Source organism: Bos indicus, chromosome 7 (genome assembly GCF_029378745.1).
Source record: "Bos indicus isolate NIAB-ARS_2022 breed Sahiwal x Tharparkar chromosome 7, NIAB-ARS_B.indTharparkar_mat_pri_1.0, whole genome shotgun sequence".
NCBI classification, from domain to species: Eukaryota; Metazoa; Chordata; class Mammalia; order Artiodactyla; family Bovidae; genus Bos; species Bos indicus.
The window spans coordinates 96,292,465-96,315,919 of record NC_091766.1 but is presented as its reverse complement, the minus strand read 5'-3'; the positions used below and the strand labels follow the sequence as shown (position 1 = coordinate 96,315,919).

The 23,455-nt window shown below is 41.9% G+C and overlaps 1 protein-coding gene across 2 annotated transcripts in view; it reads left to right on the top strand.

Moving 5' to 3' along the window:
* LIX1 (limb and CNS expressed 1) overlaps nt 1-23,253 on the top strand; it is a 56,236-nt gene extending 32,983 nt beyond the window's left edge. For both annotated transcript variants that reach the window (XM_070794058.1, XM_070794059.1), the window contains exons 3-6: nt 4,648-4,788; nt 7,881-7,976; nt 17,045-17,122; nt 19,374-23,253. In XM_070794058.1, the coding sequence (XP_070650159.1) occupies nt 4,648-4,788; nt 7,881-7,976; nt 17,045-17,122; nt 19,374-19,661 (603 nt within the window). In that variant the 3' untranslated portion in view covers nt 19,662-23,253. The remainder of the gene's footprint in view (nt 1-4,647; nt 4,789-7,880; nt 7,977-17,044; nt 17,123-19,373) is intronic.
* Nucleotides 23,254-23,455: the final 202 nt, after the last annotated feature.

Below are 23,455 nucleotides of genomic sequence, written 5' to 3'. Positions count from 1 at the left end.
AGTTTAATTTAAATGACTTTTTGCTCTTGAAGGGTTACCAAATATATCTTAAAGTTGTTGAGGTAAAACCCTTAAAATTTGTGTGGTAAAACTCTCAAGTCTCTTGGCTCCATTCTTAACCAAGGGAACAATTCCAGACAGCACAAGAAAATTCTAACAGGGACTGACAGTTGATCTCCTGTTCTAGTCACAGCTGGTCTTTCTCCATTTTCCTTATCCCTACAGTCCAGGTGAAGAAAAGAACCAAAAGGACATAGGAGAGAAGATGATATTAATATAATTGTTAGCACATGCCTGCATCACTGAGGACAATTTCTTGAGACACTACACTACTTCTTCCTTGGCCTTTTCTTTTAAAAGGAGTTGAGTTCATCATGTGGGAATGGGAGGAGATATTCTTGGAATCTTATGTCAAAACAATCCACAGAGTACCAAGTATTTAGCTTGGGCTAAAGTATGACTTCCCTGGTGGCTCAGATAGTAAAGCGTCTGCCTACAATGCGGGAGACCTGGGTTTGATCCCTGGGTTGGGAAGATCTCCTGGAGAAGGAAATGGCAACCCACTCCAGTACTGTTGCTTGGAAAATCCCATGGACAGAGGAGCCTGGTAGGCTACAGTCCATGGGGTCACAAAGAGTCGGACACTACAGAGCGACTTCACTCACTCAAAGTACTATCTATACTGATTTGGGGAATGCTGGGAGAGTTTAGCCAAATTATATCTCTTCTCTATTCCAAGGTGGGTGACCATTTCTGCGACAAGCAGGAATAGTGTTGTGGTTAAAAATCTGGGCTTTCAAGTCTGACAGACAGGGGGTTTAATCTTGCTTTGATAATTTTTTAAGTTGTATGACTTTGGGCTATATAACCTCTGTTTTCTCAAGGGGAAAAGTAAGGATCACAATAAAATAAACCTTACAAGATTGTGGTGATAACTAAATGTGACAGTCGACATAAAACACTCAGCTTGTGCGTGCATGCCAAGTCACTTCAGTCGTGTCCAACTCTTTGGGACCCCGTGGACTATAGCCTGCCAGGCTCCTATGTCCATGAGATTTCCTAGGCAAGAATATTGGAGTGGGTTGCCATTTCTTCCTCCAGGGGATCTTCTGGATCCAGGGATCAAACCCACGTCTCTTACGTCTCCTGCATTGGTAGGTGGGTTCTTTACCACTAGCACCACCTGGAACAGCTTAGCTCAGCACCCAGCAACAAGGATTATTATTAGTGAGCTCTGCCTCAAGGAAATGGCAACCCACTCCAGTATTCTTGCCTGGAAAATCCCATGGACAGAGGAGCCTGGCGGGCTACAGTCCATGGGATTGCAAAGAGTCGGACACGACTGAGCAACTAGGACAGACAGACCTCAAGGGTGGGCTGAAGAAGTTCCCGATTACCTGGTGGGAGCAAAGCTTCTGTGTTAGCTATCTGTGGCTGGGTAACAGATCGCCACAAAACTTCTCATTGTCTCACTCTTTGTGAGGATCAGGGATCTGGAAGCCGCTTGGTTGGGTAGTTCTGGCCCAGGGTCTCCCAGAGGTTGCAGTCAAGCCTGGAGCCACAGACATCTAAAGGCTTGATGGGGTCTGGAGGATCAGCTTCCAATCTCCCTCAGAAGGCTCTTGGCAGTAGGAATCAGTTAGATTCTTTGCATGTGTACCTTTCAGTAGGACTACTCACAACACAGCAGCTCACTCTTCCTAGAGAGAAAGCAAGTGCGACCGGAAGGACCACAGTGCCTTTTATAACCTAATGTCAAATGTGACGTACCATAGCTTCTGCTGTATTCTGTTGGTCACACAGACCAACCCCATACAGTATGGGAGTGGGCTGTACAAGTATGTGAATACCAGGAGGCAGAGATCACTGGGGGTTCTCTCAGAGGCTGGCTACCCCCACCTTTAAATAGTTTCCTGAGCAATGCCACAGATGCTCTTTTTTTTTTTTTTTTTGGCTTTAATTTTAGAGCTGAGAGGCTTTGAAATGATTATAGTTGTTTATAATCTACCGGCAAATGAAAGGCATCCAAGCATCAAGATAAATGTCTGAGTGGGGTCTTCTAGCCTCTTGAAAAACATGTGGCTGCACATGCTGAAGAAATCCACAGCTGACTTTAGTAAAACCTTGACTATTAAATATTCCAGCCCTGCACTTTCACAAAGTGCAAAGGACAGAAGTTGTCTCTCTGTGTTAACAAGTAAGAATGTTAGCGGATAAGTCATGGTTTACAAATCTGTATTTATGATTGGGGTCTGGCTGACAAACAGCAAGAATAAACCATACAACCTGGGGAGTCCAATTCCAGCAGGAAGTTGCTTTGAAATAACATCATACTTCATTCACTCCCCAAATGATGTCTTTGACGACCAGTTTGGACACATCAATAAAACGTCCTGTCACTTACCATATTTTATTTTCTTGCAGCATTTCCCACTGTTTGATGGTAACTCTCACAGTGCCTGTGCTTACAGCACAATCCACACTCTGATTTAGATTTGCCAAGCAGATTGCTTTTGGCCAAATTTCTTGTCCAAACATAGGTCCTTTCAGTTTGAGAGTTCCCACTAAAAGATCCCTAAAGAAAAATATGCAGTTTTACTGGCTCGGATTTGTAGCTCCAAAATTTAAAAGAAAGCGGCTGGTTAACATTATAGACATTTTGAAGTACTTGTCTTTCAGAAATGCAAAGAACAATAGCAAGGAAAGCCTTTGATGGCTCAGAATTTATTTTATTTTATGTACTTATTAATTGGTACACTTTCTCCCCCATTTTAACCAAAGATTCTGTACATTGAAACAATAAAATAAGTAAAGACATGTGTCTTCTTTAAAAATCCCGATACTGGTTAAGTCTCAGAGTCCTTTTCCATGCTTTCTGGGTAAAGGCTTTTTCTGTTCTCTCAGCCCTGCAGCACTTTGATCTCAGAAGCAGTGCCATTTGGTTGTAAATGTATGTGGCGCCTTTGATCTAGTACTTAGCTGGTCTTATTTAAAATAGATAGCTTCTTTTATCTAAGTCGTGTTTACTAGGTCTCGCTCTATGAAAGATGGTTTAAATTGCTATTATTTAGATAGAAAGTTATATAAAGTTTCTTAAGAGTGCCCAGATCTGAATCTAATTCTCTAAATTCTAAAACCCCAACGGCATTATTATATGTTTCATACAGCAAATTCTTATTAAAATGAGCTGCTTTTACAGATGTCAGGTAATATTTGCAAAAACTCTGTTTGCTTTTTAACAGGAAACTGATTTTCCAAAGAATAATAAACATATCCTACACTCGGGCAAAACGAGTACTCTCAGAGCGCCTAACTAAAAGGCCAGTTTTCCCCTCTGCAATTCACATATTAGTATATTTTTCTATTACTGGATTATGAATACAACAAAGGGTATATTGAAATGGGACTTTTAAAAATTAATAAGTGTATATCTTAAATTCTCTTCTTTAAGAGGACTTCTTAAATACTTTGTCAGTCACTTTAGTGATGGGTGCTTTCAATTTCCTAGGCTATATTCAATTATTCATTCAACAAACTATGCTGCAGGTGCAAAGACAGAGAGCGATTAGGTCAAAGACTCGGCCCTTAGGTTGCTCACAGCCTGGGGTTGGGTGGCAGAGCACTAGTAGACAATTACACCTCAGTGTGGTGTGTGCCTCTTATGGATGCTGGTCTTCCCAGCCTGCAACTGGGAGTGCTCAGGGAAGGTCTCCTGGAAGAGGCGGTACCCAAGCTTTAGTGAAAGACTACTGACTCAGAATTCGTATCCTGTACAAATATTTCCAGCCAGATCCATAACTACAGAGACACCTCTCCCAGTCTCCACAGCCCTGGTTTGAGGCAGCTGGCCTAAACCTTAAGAGAGGTCCAAAGCTTGAAGGGCGTTGCTGCCTGAAGCGACCTGAAAAGCTTGTAGATTGCCATCCAACACTAAAGAGCAAAAGCCCAAACCATCTTTCACAGAAGCCACTTGGTCCTAACCTGAAAGTTAAAAACACGTAAGCCTGAGGTACTCTCATAGAGTGTTACCACATTCTGAGTATTTTCAGTGCTTTCTCTATATTAATGAATTGAGCCTATCCTCAACCCTACGACACAGGGACCACTATTATTCCCATTTAGAGAGGAGGAAATTGAGGCACAGAAAGACAAGTTTGTCCCTGGTTTTTCAACTAGTAAGTTCCAGAGTTGGAATCGGAACCCAAGGAGTCTGACTCCAGAATATACGTTTTTAATTATGGTATTAAACGTGTCTCCCATTTTCCTTCGTTCCTTACTTTCTTTTCTCTGAAATAAAGATTTGAGGAGGGCCCTGGTAATGAGTGCAATCACTGAGCACAGAACAGTTGCCATTATTACTTTTGTTATTATTTATTAACAGAGCGTGAAAGCCTCTCATACATAGTAGGCATTCAGTAACTGTGAAATAACACTAAAACATTTGAAGACTAACCAAGACATTTGCATGGGCTCTGGGGCTGCAAGAAAGTCTGCATGATCATCAAGGGGATTAGCAATGGCTGTGGAAGAATAGATGCGGACAGTAAATGTATAAATAGAAATAAATGTCCAGAGACCCATTGAGTTGGGGCAAAATGATGAGATGCCAGATTCTTTAACGACTCCTTTTCTCCTTCCCTTCTTAAGTGCTGCTTAAGTAGAGCTGAGGCCAGACGGGATGCAGCTAAAGTGGCCCTAATCAACTCCCTCTTCAACGAGCTGCCCTCTCGCCGGATCACCAAGGAATTCATTATGGAGAGTGTGCAGGAAGCAGTTGCCTCCACCAGCGTGAGTACCCACCAGGGAAGGGGGAGCTGGCTATACTGCGAGTACTGAGGCCTTTGAATCTTGGGAGATGCTAATGTGTACAAGTTCTTTAAGAACTGTGCAGGTTTGTTTTTTTTTTTTTTTTAACCCATTAAATCATTAATTTTCAACAAAAAGAGCACTTAGATTGAAAATCATGATATTGGGGCTGTCTCCCTAGCCATGTCTCAGCAAGATTCTTTAGCCTTCCTGGATCACAATTAATCACACTGTCTATCAAAGTGGATCGAATTATCCATCTTGATTTGTTTATTTGGGTATTTGCTGTTTGAGGAGCACTGATTCTTTTAGGGCCTAAGGATGCATGCAGTTGAATACCACTTTAACCTAGACATAAAGAAGTTCAGTTTTTCCCAAACTTGACTAATCATAAAAATTATCTGAAGCGCTTGTTAAAAGTGCCAATTCCCCAGCCAGCACGAGGTCCTGCAATCTATGTTTTTAAGGAAATACTAACTGCTTGAAGTGAAGTGAAGTGAAAGTCGCTCAGTTGTGTGTGACTCTTGGCAACCCCATGGACGATACAGTCCATGGAATTCTCCAGGCCAGAATACTGGAGTGGGTAGCCTTTCCCTTCTCCAGGGGAATCTTCCCAACCCTGGGCTCAAACCCAGGTCTCCCACATTGCAGGTAGATTCTTTACCAGCTGAGCCACAAGGGAAACCCACTAACTGCTTAGCTATGAGAAAAGCTGTATGCCTAATATTTGTTAGATGTTAGAGTTATCACACTTAATATCGATTACTTTATTCCGAGAGCTCGGGAAATTTCTGTAATAGATGTAATTAAATGCAAAGTACTTTGAGAGCCAACCTATGTCTTAGATATTTAGACAGGACATTTTCTCGCCAATCTAGGAGTAGATTATTTGCTCCATGAATTATTTGGTGCTGCTGATCCTTGTACCTCCAAACTATAAACCATTTTTACCACGGAGGAAGCCTTGGGGCTCACCTGGGGCAGGCATCTCCCTATGTGTCCTTAAAGTGCAGAAACCAAAGGGCATTACCAAAAGTGCAGAAACCAAAGGGCATTACCAAAGAGATAAGCTACCTTCTGCTTCACCTTTAGCATGGATCAACCCTGAGATTTTCACTCCTGCTTCCCTTAACCTGACTGTGCAAGTCAAGGTTCTGTCATTCTGGAGAAGCTACTGATAAGGAAGGTGACATTATCACACCAGCTGTGACCTTTTTGGCTGCCTTCCCCCCTCATAAATGCTCTTATCACACAGAGAAGCGATGAGGGGGAGAGCGGCAGGGACTGAGAGTGGTTGTCCTGGCAGAGAGACTTCAGGGAGCTCTGGTCTGTCTCTGCTCTGAGGATGAAAGGAAGCCTTTATTTTTCTACCCTGTAAATTTCAAGTGCCTTTGAGGAAGAGAAGTTAGGAAAATGATGCCTGATTTATATGTGTGGAATTTACTCAGGAGCAGGGAGGGGTCCTCAGTGTAAATGTAATTTATCATTTTTTTTTCATGGAAATTTCTAAGGAAGGAGAATATACATGGTTCATAGGCTTCTGGATGGATTTCCTCTGGGATATTTAAAAAGCCAACATAAATATTTCGGCAGTAGTGTGTTAATGTTATTGCATTCAAAAGCTATAAATTTGCGGCTATCTGAGGCTGGCAGCTGTTTGCTCAGTCTCACAAAGCCATTGCCCACCTTCCCAGGAATCCAAGGCCATGGGATATTGAAGGGCAGGCCCCAGTGCCATTCCAGAGCTCATGTTAGCTTTTTTATTGCCACTCCCCATAACCAAATATTGAAGGGGAATTTCATTTTTCCCCATCACCCACCCACCTTGTTTCTTAAAGATTAAGTGGCCCAGAATTGAAAAAATATAAACCAAAATCCATGTCTCCGGGTTGAACACCAGCCTATTATGAAAAGTTCCCATTGAGAATCACGGTGGTCAAACATCAACGTGAATCAGCCATAGGTGTATGTATGTCCCCTCTCTCTTGAACCTTCAAATTAAAAAATAAATAAATTTTTAAAAAAAGGATCATAGTGGTAAAATATGAATGGTCCATACAACTGGAGAATTTTTTCCCTGTTAATTACATAATTTGCTTGGTGATCATTAGAATCCTATGAAGCAAGTCAGCATTTCAAGATTTCAATAATGGATGAAAACAGCCTCAAAGGGCAACCATTCATTCAGTTCATTTCAGTTCAGTCGCTCAGTCATGTCCAACTCTTTGTGACCCCATGAACCACACAGCATGCCAGGCCTCCCTGTCCATCACCAACTCCCGGAGTCCACCCAAACCCATGTCCATTGAGTCGGTGATGCCATCCAACCGTCTCATCCTCTGTCGTCCCCTTCTCCTTCTGCCCTCAATCTTTCCCAGACTCAGGGTCTTTTCCAGTGAGTCAGCTCTTCACATCAGGTGGCCAAAGTATTGGAGTTGTAGCTTCAACATCATCCCTTCCAATGAACACCCAGGACTGATCCCCTTTAGGATGGACTGGTTGGATCTCCTTGTAGTCCAAGGGACTCTCAAGAGTCTTCTCCAACACCACAGTTCAAAAGCATCAATTCTTCAGCGCTCAGCCCTCTTTATAGTCCAACTCTCACATCCATACATGACCACTGGAAAAACCATAGCCTTGACTAGATGGACCTTTGTTGACAAAGTGATGTCTCTGCTTTTTAATATGCTGTCTAGGTTGGTCATAACTTTCCTTCCAAGGAGTAGGCGCCTTTTAATTTTATGGCCGCTCATTAGGGTGGCATTAATGCCACTACCAACAAAAACCCTATAGAGATGTGGGAATTTCTGCTTTAGTATCATTATTCTTTTTTAGTATATAATCAGTTAACATTCTAATGAAAAGCTAGATTCAAATCAACTTCAAAATCCTCTTCACTTAGAGATGGTGAGATTAAGGCTTTTATCCCAGATCAGCTGGACATGGTTATAAGGTGCACACCTGAAGGGTTAGAAGCACAGGAGTTTCACCGTGGGGCCACAGGATTCATTCATGACCCCCAAAGAAGAGGAAGAAACATCCGTGACGCTTTCCTTTCCTGCTTCCTTCCCAAGGGCACTTTGGATGATGCAGACGACCCGAGCACCAGCATCGGAGCCTATCACTACATGTTGGAGTCAAACATGGGGAAGACCATGCTAGAGTTTCAGGTACCTGCCACATGTTTATTTTGCTACACAGCCCCTAGAAGCCTGGGGGAATGCCAGTCTTATCACAAACAGCTCTCTGTTTATTTTGGTCATTTTAATTTAACCGTCTTAGAATCCAGCACTATAACTCTCTTTTAGCAGCACTGCAGTAGGCTAAAACAAACAAGTCAACAAGGCACGATCTTTGCTTCTTCAAAGAAAGTAGAAGACTTGAGCTAAGAAACAGGTAGGGAACATTACCATCTTATGACCCTGTTAAGATTTTACCAGCTTTTCAGTATAAAGCTCCCCTTTAAATCAAATCAAACAGCTTGAAATACTGCTCATGACTGTTTGGTTCTTAATTTTCAGAAGTTATAGATGAAGGTGACTGCAATGTATATTAAATAATTTCCCCATCCGTTATGGTATTTTTGTTAAACAAGATCTGCCATCTCCTATCATTAAGTAAATAAAAAAATTTAGCAAGCTCTAGCTGTTTTCATTCCATGCTGACAAGCAATACCAGAGCTAAGGCACTATATTACCTGTTATTTGTAAATTAATTATATTAGTAGTAAGAAGAAGAAGAATAGCTTACACTCATCGAATGCTCACCTTGTCTGGCACTGTGCTAAGCATTTAACAAATCTTACCATAATTTAACCTTTACGGTAAATGTATGAGTATTTATTATACCCATGTCATCACTGAAGGAAGTATGTCATACAGCTTAGTAAATGGCACAGCCTGGCTTCAGACCCAGGCAGTCTGATTTCTGAGTTCATATTTTGACTATTATCCTATACTGGGCTTGACAGACAAAAATTCAATAGTGGTTGAGAATGAAAAGTATGCTCTCTAAAAAATTAAATTTGAATACAGTTGACCATCCATATACATCAATGCTACTAAGAATCAATATGCAGTGTTATAATAAGGAGACTTTTCCTCCAAGATTTATATTATTTTAGGTTAGATTCCAAGAAGCAATCAGAATATAAAGTTTTATGGGCAAAAATGTTCATCGTGGTATAATTTACAGTGGTGGTGTAGCTGAACCCTAAAGCCAGCTTTCAAATACCATCTTTGGTACCTTTCAAACTCTTTTCCGATTACAGTGCCACAGCCACTTCTCAGGTGGATATGTCCATCCTGCCCATTAAAATTCATTAATTTCACTCACCACTCTCTTGTTTGATTAAAGCAAAATCGCTCTTTTCTCATCCTTTCCTAGGAAGATCTCAGTCATCCAGATTTCTCCTTAAGCAGTTGTGGTCTCACTGACCTTTGATGTTGCTTGTCTTGGTTTGCAGAAGACCCTGAAGCTCACCTTCTGGTGTAGACAGCGGCTTGCAGCAGCCAGTGGTTCTCAGCCCTGGCTGGGGAGTGGGTTCGGCTGCCCACCTCTAAATCTGTTTCCTCATTTGTACATAAATCAGGAAGAATAATAGTAGCAATAATAGCAGTGCTACCTCACTGTGCCATTGTGGAGATTAAACGAGACTGCATAGGGAGTTCAGAACGGTTCCTGGCATATGGCAAATGCTCAGTAAAAAATGACAACTGATAGATATATATTTCTGAAGAAGGACTGCTTTACTTGAAATGCCAGAGGCTACTGGATGGACTCCCCTGACAGCTTTATCTAACCTAAAGTCTCCAGAAGAGGACAAAGTAGCTTCCCAGCAATAAATGCTTCAGGGCCCTGCGTCTCCTGCATTGCAGGCAGATTCTTGGCCAACTGAGCTATGGGGGAAGCCCTGCTATAGAATACAAGAGTGAAACTGGCAAGAGTCATTTTTTATATCCCATAACAATCTAAAGTCAGAGGAAACATGAAAGGGAGGCGCATGACACAAGAGAAGGAACACAAACTAAAACAAATCATACAGGTCCAAGAGCCAAGCCTGTTCTACCACTTGTCGCCTGTGAACTCAGCCATTCTGAGACTCAGTTTTTCTCATCTACAAAATAAGAATCATGATGTCCACTGTGTAGACTTTTTGTGGGACTTATACAATGTGGCATTTATAAAGCATTTAGCACAATGATTCCCTAAGAAAGAAATCATTTATTTTAATTTCTCCTCTCTCCCTGACAGAAGAATATTGTACTTTTTTTTTTCCTTACAGAATGAGTGTTGCCTGGCCAAGAACATGGTAGCTTGTATGGGATTTAGTAACTCTTTTCAGAAAAATCAAGAATGATTTTTTTTAAATGCAGTGGGTTAGTCTGCCAAATATAAGGAAGGCAAAAAATTTTTTTTTAATTTTTAAATTCTGTCCAAGTACTATGAAAGGCTGTACTCAACCACCTTTTAGTAATACTTTTTTTTTTTTAATTGCCTTACGATGGGCTGCATGTCTTCTGTGTGGTCTGCGTAGTAAGGTATTTAAGAATGTGAAATAATAATTTGACTCATATTGTGGAAATGCTTCATAAATTCTTGTAAAGGAGGCTGGGTGCCGGATGAGAGACAGAGGTAGAGGAAGACATGACAGCAGGAAAAATCCGAACTCCCTCCTCCCAGTAGGGATGCTGGCAACCCACAGGGAGGGCCATGAAGTACATCCCTCTTCCTTCCTCCAGCCCCAGCTTGCCTGCTGGTTTCCTACACATTCCTCCGTGGCCTGGGTTAAATGCTTCAACTTGTTTCTGCTCATAATGGGAATTGACCACAGGCCTGGGCTGTCTGCAGTCAACACAGCAATTCAGTCCCCCTGGTGGGTAATAGATGTGTGTTTGTATCTAGCTACGGATGACTATACAGTCTAAAAACAAGCCTGGTGTCTCCTGACTGCCCTCAGGCTTTCCAGGGGGGCCTTTAAGGAGGCAGAGCTCGGAAGAAACCTGATCGGCTTCTGCTTACCTTCACTTCAGGGCGGGAGGCTGGGGTGCCTGCTTAAGGTAGCCTTGCCTCTCTCCGTAGAGAAACTGCCTCATGTTTGCAGGGGTGGGATGGTGGCAGCTCTAGCCACTGGGTCTTGTCAAGGTCAGATTCAAGGCAGACTTTGACTGAAGCTGGTTAATATATTTATTCTGAAGCCTAATGCAATCCAAAGATGAGCTGTTTATTTACATCTTTGCTAAATTCTCAAGGTTGCCTTTTAAAACCTCATCCCATAAACAAATTTCCTCTTAAATCCATTCTCTTGGGTTGGGAGATGGTGCCCACCTGCTTTTCAAGTTCTCCATTTACACTGTTTGTTTTTCTTATTCCTGATGAATCACAGAACCAAGCCAGTCTCCCAGACAGAGTTCCAGAGAGAAGCAGTGTTCATTTTCTCCCTGCGAAGTAGCTGGGAGGCCACACATCGTTTCTCGTAGGAGGCAACACCAGGAAGCTCTGTGAGGACAGACCCCAGTTGTTGTTGGGTTAGATTTAATGAATCTAATGACATCTGATTTAATGACAACATGAACCAGAAAAGCTGTAGAAGAAAAGCTACAACTCCAGTGTTCCTGAAGAGAAAGAAAACACAGGACTCGATTCACCATTTGATTTCGAATTTACTTATGGGGGCTCCCTGTGGCTCAGACAGTAAAGAATCTGCCTGCAGTGCAGGAGACCCAGGTTCATTCTCTGGGTCAGGAAGATCCCCTGGAGAAGGAAATAGCTTCCCACTCCAGTATTCTAGCCTGCAGAATTCCACGGATAGAGGAGGCTGGTGGGCTACAGTCTATGGGGTCACAAAGAGTCAGACACAACTGAGCAACTGCTGCTGCTGCTGCTAAGTCGCATCAGTCGTGTCCAACTCTGTGCGACCCCATAGACGGCAGCCCACCAGGCTCCCCCGTCCCTGGGATTCTCCAGGCAAGAACACTGGAGTGGGTTGCCATTTCCTTCTCCGATGCATGAAAGTGAAAAGTGAAAGTGAAGTCGCTCAGTCGTGTCCGACTCTTAGTGACCCCATGGACTGCAGCCCACCAGGCTCCTCCGTCCATGGGATTTTCCAGGCAAGAGTACTAATATTTGGTAAAGGGAACTGGCTACATAATGTATGGGGCCTGGTGCAAAATGAAAGTTTAAGGCCTTTTGTTCAAAAATTGCTATGAATTTAAAGATAGTAAAGCACTAAACCAAGCTGAAAGCCTGTGTGACTGCACAGATCACAAGCTCGTGAAACTGCCCTTGTCCCTGACACAAGATCCCCAGAACAGCCCAGACTAGGGTAAGAAGAGTCAAGCATTCAACTGGGGTACAAAATTTAAAGGAGCAACAAAAATTCAGTAATCAAGGCAAATAATATTATAATGTAATACATTTAAAACTCAAAATAAATGTGCAAAAATCTATGACAAATGAAACATCCAAATTTTAAATAAAGATAGGATTTAAATAACAGACCCTGAACTTATGCGACTCACCTTAAGTCTTGCTTCACTCACCTGGCCCTAGTCTTAACCCCACCTCTAGGCCAGCTTCTTGTTTATCTGTAAGCCCATGGAGAGGAGCCAGGCTTCTAGGTCAGCCTACGTTACAAACACAGCTCAAAGACTTCAGTGAGGAAGAAGCAGGACAGATAAGCCCACCAAACAGACTTCATTCAAAATGATAGGGCTTCAACAAGTAGAAAACAAGGCTGAGAAGACCAGGCAGTGAGGAGTCACGGGAAAACTAGGAACTGAGTCCTCACAGAAGCCCACAGCCACCCTCTCCTTGCCAGTCTTTCATAATGCAAGGATTTCCAATGGCATCAATGATAAGCACGCAAGGATTTCCTGGGGTTGAGCCAGGGTTCACACAGCTTCAGGAAGATCTGAAGATAGCGAACTTGGTCAGTTCAGGTCAGTTCAGTTCAGTCACTCAGTCGTATCCGACCCTTTGCGACCTCATGGACTGCAGCACGCCAGGCCTCCCTGTCCATCACCAACTCCTGGAGTTTACTCAAACCCATGTCCATTGAGTCGGTGATGCCATCAAACCATCTAATCCTCCGTCGTCCCCTTCTTCTCCTGCCTTCAATCTTTCCCAGCATCAGGGTCTTTTCCAATGAGACAGCTCTTCGCATTAGGTGGCCAAAGTATTGGAATTGCAGCTTCAACATCAGTCCTTCCAATGAATATTTAGGACTGATTTCCCTTAGGATGGATTGGTTGGATCTCCTTGCAGTCCAAGGGACTCTCAAGAGTCTTCTCCAATACCACAGTTCAAAAGCATCAATTCTTGGTCATGGGAGGGGAAATAAAGAAATGGGACAGGGAGAATGTGGAAATATTTCAGTATACTTCATGTAACGATGGTAAGATCTGTTATCCTCCTCCAGAGAGGAGGGCAAGCACTATAGATCAGGACACAAAGTAAGAAGGTAGAAAGAAGGTTATCTTTCCTAGGGGATTTAGGAACAAGAGCTGCAGGGAAGAAGAGGCAGTTGTGTTACTGCAGAGGAAAGAACTGCTTGATGACAGGATAGAAATTTAGACAAACCAGAGGAGGTGAGGAGGATAATCCTCCTCCTGCAGGCGAAAACAGTCCAAGTCTCAGTGGGGAAGTTTTATGAGAGGGGTAGGTTGCCAAGGGATATGAGAAAGATTTCCAGTTCTGTTCACAGAATTGTGAGTTCCACAGTGTTAGGAGGGTTGCTGAGTGACACAACAGAAATTTATATGGATGAGGGGCTTGGCACAAAAATAAGAATGAAAGCTTAGAGGACATTGGAGGGAAAATACATTGTGAAGGCGGGACAGTTATCAAAGGATGGAATTAAGAGCTCTGTTAGCAATAGGTTGTTTCTCAAACTGGGCCACATGGATACAAGGACGATGCCAGGAGGGTTACTGAAGTCACAGAATAAACTCAATACCTCTTTCTGGGTTGTCGACATTATGTGAAGATTGCAGGATGAGGAAAGGAGTGGAGTGGCATTCGTTGTCTTCTTTAAGGAAACAGACATATACAATAAAATGCAAAATTTAAGAGGAGTCTTACAATAAAACATTTGTCAATATTGTCCCTCCTGTAACACCACGGAGACTGCTTCATATCAGAACGTAAACAGCGTTCCTATCCATTTCTTTTTATGTCTGCAAAGCATTCGGTGAGTAGGCCTGAGGGTATAGCAAGGAGGGCAACACAAGTTTACCTTCCTCAGCCACTGGGGTTATCTTGGTAAAAGGCACAGTGGTGGGAGCCAGATAGATTATGGATTTGGTTGGGAACAAAAGATTCTCACTTTCCCAAAGCAGCACAGTGCTGTGACAGAGTGGAAATCTGGAAGGGGGCAGAGAGAAGTGGAGAGGAGCCATAAGAAGGGTGAGTTCCCCTGGCCCTGGACCCAGGACCCTGGGCATGCAGACATGGGGTCAGTGTGTGGCTCAGCTGGTGTCCATGTCAGATTCTAATTAATGGAAACACATGGTTCTGCCCTTACCAAGGTCTCTGTCTGTTCTTGGGCTTCCCTGATGGCTCAGACAGTATCTGCCTGCAGTGTGGGAGACCCGAGTTTGATCCCTGGGTCAGGAACATCCCCTGGAGAAGGGAATGGCAACCCTCTCCTGTGTTCTTGCCCGGAGAATTCCATGGACAGAGGAATGGTGGGCTACGGTCCATAGGGTCACAAAGAGTCAGATACAACTGAGCGACTAACAAAGTGTGTTCTTGTGGTGCTTACCGTGTAGTAATACATACACGAAATCCTAAACTGAAAAGAAGAAAAGCATTACATTCTAGGGGCAATTTAAACATGAGAATAGTGCTATTCAGACATGAGACATTTAGACATGAGAATATTTATTCTGATGATCTTATCTCTTTAAATTTTACCTCATAATTTCAAGGAAACTGTAATCTCAAACTGAGCTTATGTCTCCAGATTTCATAGTGAAAACGTTTTCCAGAGCAAGCAGACATAAAGACAATAAAAGTCCACTTTTTTTTTTTTTGAATGGGCATAGACATCTATTCAAATGTTAAGCTTTCATAAGTTGTCTCATCACCAGGAAGTTCCTTAACTGTATTGTTATTTTCCAATAGGTATGTGGCTGTGGTTTGTACTACCACTAATCCACTGTAGATGTTTCTCTGATCAAAAAAGAAAAAAAAAATGTAGGTAACTTCAATGCTGCTGCTAAGTCGCTTCAGTCATGTCCGACTCTGTGTGACCCCATAGACGGCAGCCCATCAGGCTCCCCCAACCCTGGGATTCTCCAGGCAAGAACACTGGAGTGGGTTGCCATTCCTTTCTCCAATGCATGAAAGTGAAAAGTGAAAGTGAAGTCGCTCAGTCGTGTCCGACTCCTACGGAAGACTGCTAATCCTAATCAGATTGGAAAAACAAATTCTTCAGTATGTTGAATACATGTTAGCTTGCACTCGGTATCATGCAGGGAAAGGATGATGCTGACAGAAAGGCTAAATGCTGTGCTCAGCCCTGGCCGTTGAATGTGAAAACTGTGGGTGGCTTTAATATTAATTCATCCTTATTGGTCATATTTTAAGGCATTTTCTTGACTGAATTTATAAACTCAGGGGTATTTTACAGTTTCTGTAGTTTGTCCATTATATGCTCTATATTTATTTTTTGGCCTGAATTTTTTAAAATTTAAATTATTTTCATATGGCATATTGTCACTTGGTTCAAAGCTCAAAAGGTACAAATGAGTGTCGGAGGAAAGTCTCGCTCCATTTTTCTCCCCAGAGGCGACTCATGTTGCCAGATTCTTTTGTATCTTGTCAGAACTCTTCTAGGCATTTATAAGCAAATATTTATAGGCATCTTCTAATTCTTTTTTAATCAAGTAGTAGCACTCAGTATACATGTTGGACACCTTGCTTTTAACAACACCACACAGAGACTCTACATTAGAACGAGAGAGCCTTCTCACCCTTTGTGATTGCCTTGTATTTACTAGGACGACCATGTTGTAAGGGAGAAAGAATCATTTTCTTTTTTATCCTTCTGAATTCTTAGCCGAGACTCCTGTAATGAAAGACAGATTCAGAAGAGAAAAACAGAAGTACACCTCACGTATGTGTGAGAGATACCCAGGGAAAAATGAGGACCTCCACAAGGTGGCTTAGAATTCAGGATTAAATTCTATCTTAATACGGAGGGGAGAGGGGGTGTGGGCCTCTCAGGAAAGCGCATGTGCGCCTGCTCAGTTGCTCAGTCATGTCTGAATCTTTGCAACCCACGGACTATAGCCCATCAGGCTTCACCTGGTGCTCTGCCCGTGGGATTCCCCAGGCAAGCATACTTGAATGGGCAGCCATTTCCTCCTCCAGGGGATCTTCCCCACCCAGGGGTCGAACCTGTGTCTCTTAGATCTCCTGCATTGGCAGGCAGATCTTTTACTGCTGAGCCACCAGGGAAGCCCCTTAGGAGAAAGGAGATAATCTTTAAGAAAGATGAATTGATCCTTAGAGGAATAGATAGGAGATATGATAGAGACAAAGTTTGGCTGAGCATGGAGTGGACTTCAGTTTCTACTTCTGTGATAAGAGTCAGTATACCCTGGTTGATAAAACTTCTGGAGAAGGGATCTATACCAATTAAGTTCCTTTTGGAGGATCTGTCTTTTGGGACATAAGGGGAGTTCAGAGAAAGCCTCTTCCTCTGTTTGCAGTTTTTAAGTAGTTATAGCTCAAAATAATCAATATACCAAAGTTGCATATTTGGGGGTGCTATATTATGCTACACTTCAGGATTTAACCATTCCTTTTTGTAACCATTTCATTTAACCATTCCTTTAAAAATGAACATTTAAAATATTGCCAGTCTCAGGCAGTTTTTTTTACATGATGCAATAAATAGCCTTGCCTACACATTATTCGAAGATGTGCTGGTATATTTATATAGCTTCCTGGGTGTAAAATTGTTACAGCGTATGTGTTTACACTGTTGAGAGGTATTTGTCCATTATTTAATAGTTCGTGCCAAATATAGATAAAACAGAGGAGGGAAGGAAAAACGCTCCGGAAGCCTACGACTGTGGTATTTGAAAAGTCTCAAAGTGTTCTGACAGTACTGTGTATTCCATTTGCCTGATATAGTTGGAGTTAGGGTTATGACCTCTTCAGCAATCACTGAGGCACTTTCTTTCACATTTCTGCTTTGAGACTAATGACAAACATTTGGGTTTTATAGGAGCTTATGACCATTTTCCAACTATTGCACTGGAATGGAAGCCTCAAAGCCCTTCGTGAAACAAAATGTTCCCGACAGGTGAGATTTTGCCAATAAAAAGCAGGTTTGTGTTGTATGGCATCTTCCACTGAGGTTCCTTTATTTGAATTTTTCTCTGTTTAGCACCTTATTTATTAAAAGCAGAGGAGATATATATATATATATATATATATATATATATATATATATATATACTGTGCTTAGTCACTCCATTGTGTCCGACTCTTTGAGACCCTCTGGACTGTAGCCTGCCAGGCTCATCTGTCCATGGGGATTCTCCAGGCAAGAATACTGGAGTGGGTTGCCATGCCCTTCTCCAGGGGATCTTCCCAACCCAGGGATCAAACACAGATCTCCCTCATTGCAGACAGATACTTTACTGTCTGAGCCACCAGGGAAGTATACGTATACTAACATGTATATATGTATATGCTAACATATATATGTAATATTATGTGCACATAACTATATGTGCAACATATAAGTGTACTAACATATACATACATATATATATATATATATATATATATGGTATATCTCTATGTGGTATCTCTCTCTCTGATATATCTATCTAGATTTAGATCTAGATATATCAGTCTGGTTGCATCAGGGTCTGACCACACACACTAAGAAGAATGTCGGCTGGCCATAGGACAGATTTAGACACCTGTACTGAACGCTAGAATGGAGGGATCAGTAAGACAGATTTCGTTCCTAAGTCAGATACGGCATCTACTCCATGCAGTGTGCCCCCTCCCACTCTTCAAAGCAGAAAGAAATGTGAGTCTGCGCCGCCTCCAAACCTCCTCACCGAGAACAGGTAGTTATTTATAGCAGGAGGATTCTTCTCACCCCCACCAAATGTTCCCAGTGGGTAACAGAACTGATTATAAAGGTGGGAGACATGGTATTTCCATCACTTCAATTTTTTGTTTTTGTTTTCTATAACTTCAATTTTTTTTTTTTTCCAGTCACTTCAGTTTTGGGGTTTGGAAGTTCCTTCTTTATTTTTCAGAGACAGGGCCTCACTATTTCTTAGCCATCTATGAAAAGCATCCTGCCCCCTTTCTTGTGGCAAAGGCAAGCCCCTCCCATGCACTTAATGGTTCTCACCCTACTATCACTGAAGATTTGTTCTTCCTTTATCCCACTAGATTTCGAGGATAGTAGTTTATTTTTGAGAATTTGCTAACAGGAAGTTGTATGAGGAGCACAGCCTCTACTAGGCAGCAAGATGAGGGCGGATGTAAAAGTTTTCCATGCGCTGCTGCCCCAGGAGTTTTTGTTCTTTGCCTAGAAAGCCTGGCTTTCAAAATGTCAAAGATGCAAAAGAAATGAGTAGCTGACAATGGCTTTGGCTATTTTTTTCTTTTCCTTTGATTTCATAAAAAGCCTTTGAAACATGCCGAGTTGGTTACAAACACTTTTCCGTGATTGTTTTTAATTTGTTAAGGTCATAAATAAATACCATATGTTCTTGAAAATAAAAATAAGCAACACATCCAGTCCACAAGGTCTTTTTAAAGAGCGTTCATCAAACTTATACATGACATTACAGTGTACGGGCGAATTTTAAACACGAGAATTGGAAGATAGTGACTAATTTTGCATTGTCTGCAGAAAGTAAGAGACAGTGCACATAAAGTTACCATTATGATATCAGTGATGATAATACCTATCTTCCATAATTGTTAGGGTCCTTCCCATAGTGACTGTGAGCTGTTTAGTCTGTCATCTTCGTTATGCTAACAACACAGCAGGTAGGAAGCTGACTCTCCTGGTGTCTAAGTCTTGTCCTGACTCAAAGCTTCCTGTTTTCTACAGTGGGTGTGACCAAACCCAGTTCTGCCCAAATCCTTCTGAGCAGTTGTTTCCTTCTATCTTGCCAAAGCAGCTAATGTTGGGCAGAAGGATTATAAATAAATGAGGTAAAGCTCATACTAATTGTTGTAACAATACAGTTTCAAAGGAACATATATTTTCCAGTGAGGTTAGAGCTCTGTTCTGTGAATAATTTTAGGTCATTCCTGGTGGCAGTGTTTTGATTCAACCTGGAGACCTTTACTTTGGGTACCAACTTAAGTCATTTTGATCCTTTAAGAGGTGTGTCCTGGGGTTGGGCTTCCGTTCATGAACATCAGAGAGGTTTGGTTGTCGGTAGAACCCCCATGGGTGTTTGTGTGCTGGGGTGGGGGGTGGAGGCATAGGAAACGAAGTATCAGCAGGCCATGAGCCCAGGTACTTTTGTTGCTCTTCACTGATGCCCTGGACCTTGTCTCTTGGTTCCCAGGAAGTCATCTCCTATTATTCCCAGTACTCCCTGGATGAAAAGATGCGCAGCCACATGGCCCTAGACTGGATCATGAAGGAGCGGGAGTCACCAGGAATTCTCTCCCAAGAGCTGCGAATGGCCCTGAGGGAGCTGGAGGAAGCCAGGAAAGCAGGACAAGAACTACGGTTTTACAAAGAAAAGAAAGAGATCCTGAGTTTAGCCCTGACGCAGATCTACAGTGATCCTGACGCTTCTTCACCCAGTGATGATCAGCTGAGCCTCACGGCCCTTTGTGGCTATCACTAGCAAGACCAGGTCCCAGTTGCCCCCAAGGTGGGCAGAAGCCGGACTCTCCCATGAGGAAGCTCATGGAGAGGTTTGGTCATCAGAGGCTTTAGCACTTCCAGATGCTATGTGAAGGCGGTAGTAATTCTCCTCACTTATTCCATGCACAGTATCTCAAGAATAGTAGGACCCTTATAGGACCCAACGTCCCCCTCAGTGCAGTTTCCCCATTGAGTTCTCAATAGTTCCACCTCAGGCCGAAAGGATGAAGACGGGATTGTTTGGAAAATATTTCCCAGGCCTGGCTTCAACCTGAAGCCTGGCTGACATGTGCCTTGCTGGATTACGTATGTTGTTTCAAAGAAAGAACCAGTGTAGCAACTCCGAAAAAAACACCAGCCAGGACTAGGGAAAGTAGCATGATAGCAATTAAAAAATACTTGGGATTAAATAAACAATATGGATTATTTTTTAAAATATCCAGGAGTCAGAGTTTCTTCTTAAGCTTTGTCAGCTGCAAGATCATTTACACTCCACTAGGTGTAACATACGGAGAAGGCAATGGCACCCCACTCCAGTACTCTTGCCTGGAAAATCCCATGGACGGAGGAGCCTGGTAGGCTGCAGTCCATGGGGTCACTAGGAGTCGGACACGACTGAGCGACTTCACTTTCACTTTTCACTTTCATGCATTGGAGAAGGAAATGGCAGCCCACTCCAGTGTTCTTGCCTGGAGAATCCCAGGGATGGGGAGCCTGGTGGGCTGCCGTCTATGGGGTCGCACGGAGTCGGACACGACTGAAGCAACTTAGCAGCAGCAGCAGCAGGTGTAACATAAAACTTCAGCGGGGATTTTATCTGGACATCCCACCATCAAAGATTTTGAAGTGGTAATGGTATGAAAATACTATATAAGTGTAATGGGGCTTAAATTGTCATTGTCCTAATTTTTTAAAGCCCGCTCTTCCATATGGGGATAAATGGCACCCAGGTTAGCACCTTACTTGTTTTCCTCAAGAAGAATTAATATCCAGTTTTTGTGAGTCCTCAGTCATGTGCATTTTTAATTTGCAAACAGATGAAGTGCTTTATTTTTATGTCTGCCACCTCAGTCATATATCTATACTGGGGACAGTTACTGGCATTTCTAAGACGACAACGTTTTGAAAAATTATTAGCATTTAACAGTACTTATATTTACATTTGATTTGTTTCTCCTGCATTAGAGAAAAGGAATTGTTAATTGTCTTTGTTGTTGTTCGGGAACTTAAGCCACCAGTAGCTCAGATGTAGTGTCACTTTCCCGTTTAAATTACTGGACTCTTCTCTAAAGGAGGGACAAAACATTGCCATGTCTCTTTTAAAATGGCTTGGGTCAACCAACTGATTAGAAAACCAAAAGCAAATGCAAACCATTTTTATGGTTCTCCGTCACTCAAACTTAAGAATGGCAGCAGTGCCAGTTTTAAACACTTACACATAGTTCCTTAGTTTTAACACGGGATGGATTATCTTGCATTTACTCCAATGTCAAATTTAATAGAAACACTTTTCTCAGTTTTCAATAAGATTTCCTTTTCTTCCTGTTTAGGCAAATGCGCATTAACTTTCATGAAAGCTGAAACCATTATAATTACACTAATGTTTACAAAAATGTGATAGTTGTAGCTTCATACCTAAATATCTACAATGCTAACTGTCACTCCTTGAATCCCCAAGAAACTGTATACTGAGCATGTATTTTGGAAGTAGCCTTATCAATAAAACTTAACTTCACACATCAGATTTCTCACCCCAGGGAAAAATTTAGCTATATACCTTCCCTACTCAAATGTCTTGCAGACATAATACTATATAATATTAGATACATTTTATTTAAAATATTGTTTTAACAAAAAACAATCAAATCCGTCCCCATGATGAGGCTAAATGCCACCTAGAAGAAATTCCCAAATAGAAATTAGAATTAATATCTGTAAGTGAATACATTTTAAAATTAAATCACATCCTATTTAAAGTAATGTTTTTAAGAAGTCATTACTCTTTATCATTTCAGAAAAGATACAGCTTCCCGTGTTAGGTGTGATGAAAAGTAGGTACTTCTGTACTGCATTTGCAGTCTTTAACAATGACCACCTCAGGCTGACATTATCTAACTAGATGCAGGAACAGGAATCGGCTAGAAAATATTAAATGTAGTCTCTGCCTGGCAGTTAGAAAAACTGTACCCATTCCGTACACTGGAAGCAGAGGCTCTGGCTTGGCCACTATTAACTTTTCCTGGCTGGTCAAAACTGCCCACTCTTCCCGCCATGGTGTGGGAGTTTCAGCAAAATAAGCAAAAGTCAGAATCTTTGCCACTCCCTTTGATGTTCATTTATCACAAATCAGTATCAGCTAAGACCTAATGTCTGTCGGTATATCACATCAGTTCAGTTCAGTTCAGTCGCTCAGTCATGTCCGACTCTTTGTGACCCCATGAATCGCAGCACGCCAGGCCTCCCTGTCCATCACCAACTCGCGGAGTTCACTTAGACTCACATCTGTTGAGTCGGTGATGCCATCCAGCCATCTCATTCTCTGTCGTCCCCTTCTCCTCCTGCCCCCATCCCTCCCAGCATCAGAGTCTTTTCCAGTGAGTCAACTCATCACATGAGGTGGCCAAAGTACTGGAGTTTCAGCTTTAGCATCATTCCTTCCAAAGAAATCCCAGGGCTGATCTCCTTTAAAATGGACTGGTTGGATCTCCTTGCAGTCCAAAGGACTCTCAAGAGTCTTCTCCAACACCACAGTTCAAAAGCATCAATTCTTCGGCGCTCAGCTTTCTTCACAGTCCAACTCTCACATCCATACATGACCACTGGAAAAACCATAGCCTTGACTAGACGGACCTTTGCAGGCAAAGTAGTGTCTCTGCTTTTCAATATGCTATCTAGGTTGGTCATAACTTTCCTTCCAAGGTATATCACACAAACATATGTAATTCTGGCCTTGAGACTAGCAGGGTTGAACAGCAAAGTAGACTATTGTTATTTTTCATTTTCTATATCTTCTCAATAACACACTGTGTTGAATGGGCCTGGAGTGGAGGATTCTCTACTTAAATATATAGAACCCTGGGTTCTAACATTTTGTGGTTATAAATTCTTTAAGAATCTGATAGAAGCTATGGACCTTATCCTAGGAAAACAGGATGAAACAATTACATTCAAAATTACACAGACTGTTTCAGAGTGTATGTGAAACTCCCCAAAATCCATACATTGCTCTGTTGAAAGGACGCCCAGTTTAAAACTCTTAATTTTTGCATATCTACTTACAGTTTCTTAAACTTTTCAGCAGGGCTCCAACATAACTCAGACATAGTCCCATTAACCTGTCTCTGAGACCAATGTCATCATCCTTAAATACAGAATTGCACTGATTAAAAAAAAAATGTTTAAAAATTAAAAAAAAAAGAATTGCACTGATTTGTGACAAGAGATAGTTTAATTTTCACAAAACCCAAATACCCCAGATTGTTATGAAAAAAACCGCTTAAAGAAAATTAGTCACTTAACTTGTATGAACATATCAGAATATCACAGATTTAATAAAGTCATTGTTCCTCTAATGATCAGAATTTGGTCGTCCATTTGTTCAATATGTTTGCTGTTACATTCATTCACCTATTTCTAGAAAAGGAAAAGAATCAAGCCATAGATATTCTTGAAATGCTGTACCCACATCAATGATAAATCTGATCAGCTAGGTCTCAGGAAAACAAGAAAGAAAACATAAAAGCTGAACACCTTTCAATTTCTTTAGAGAAAGTT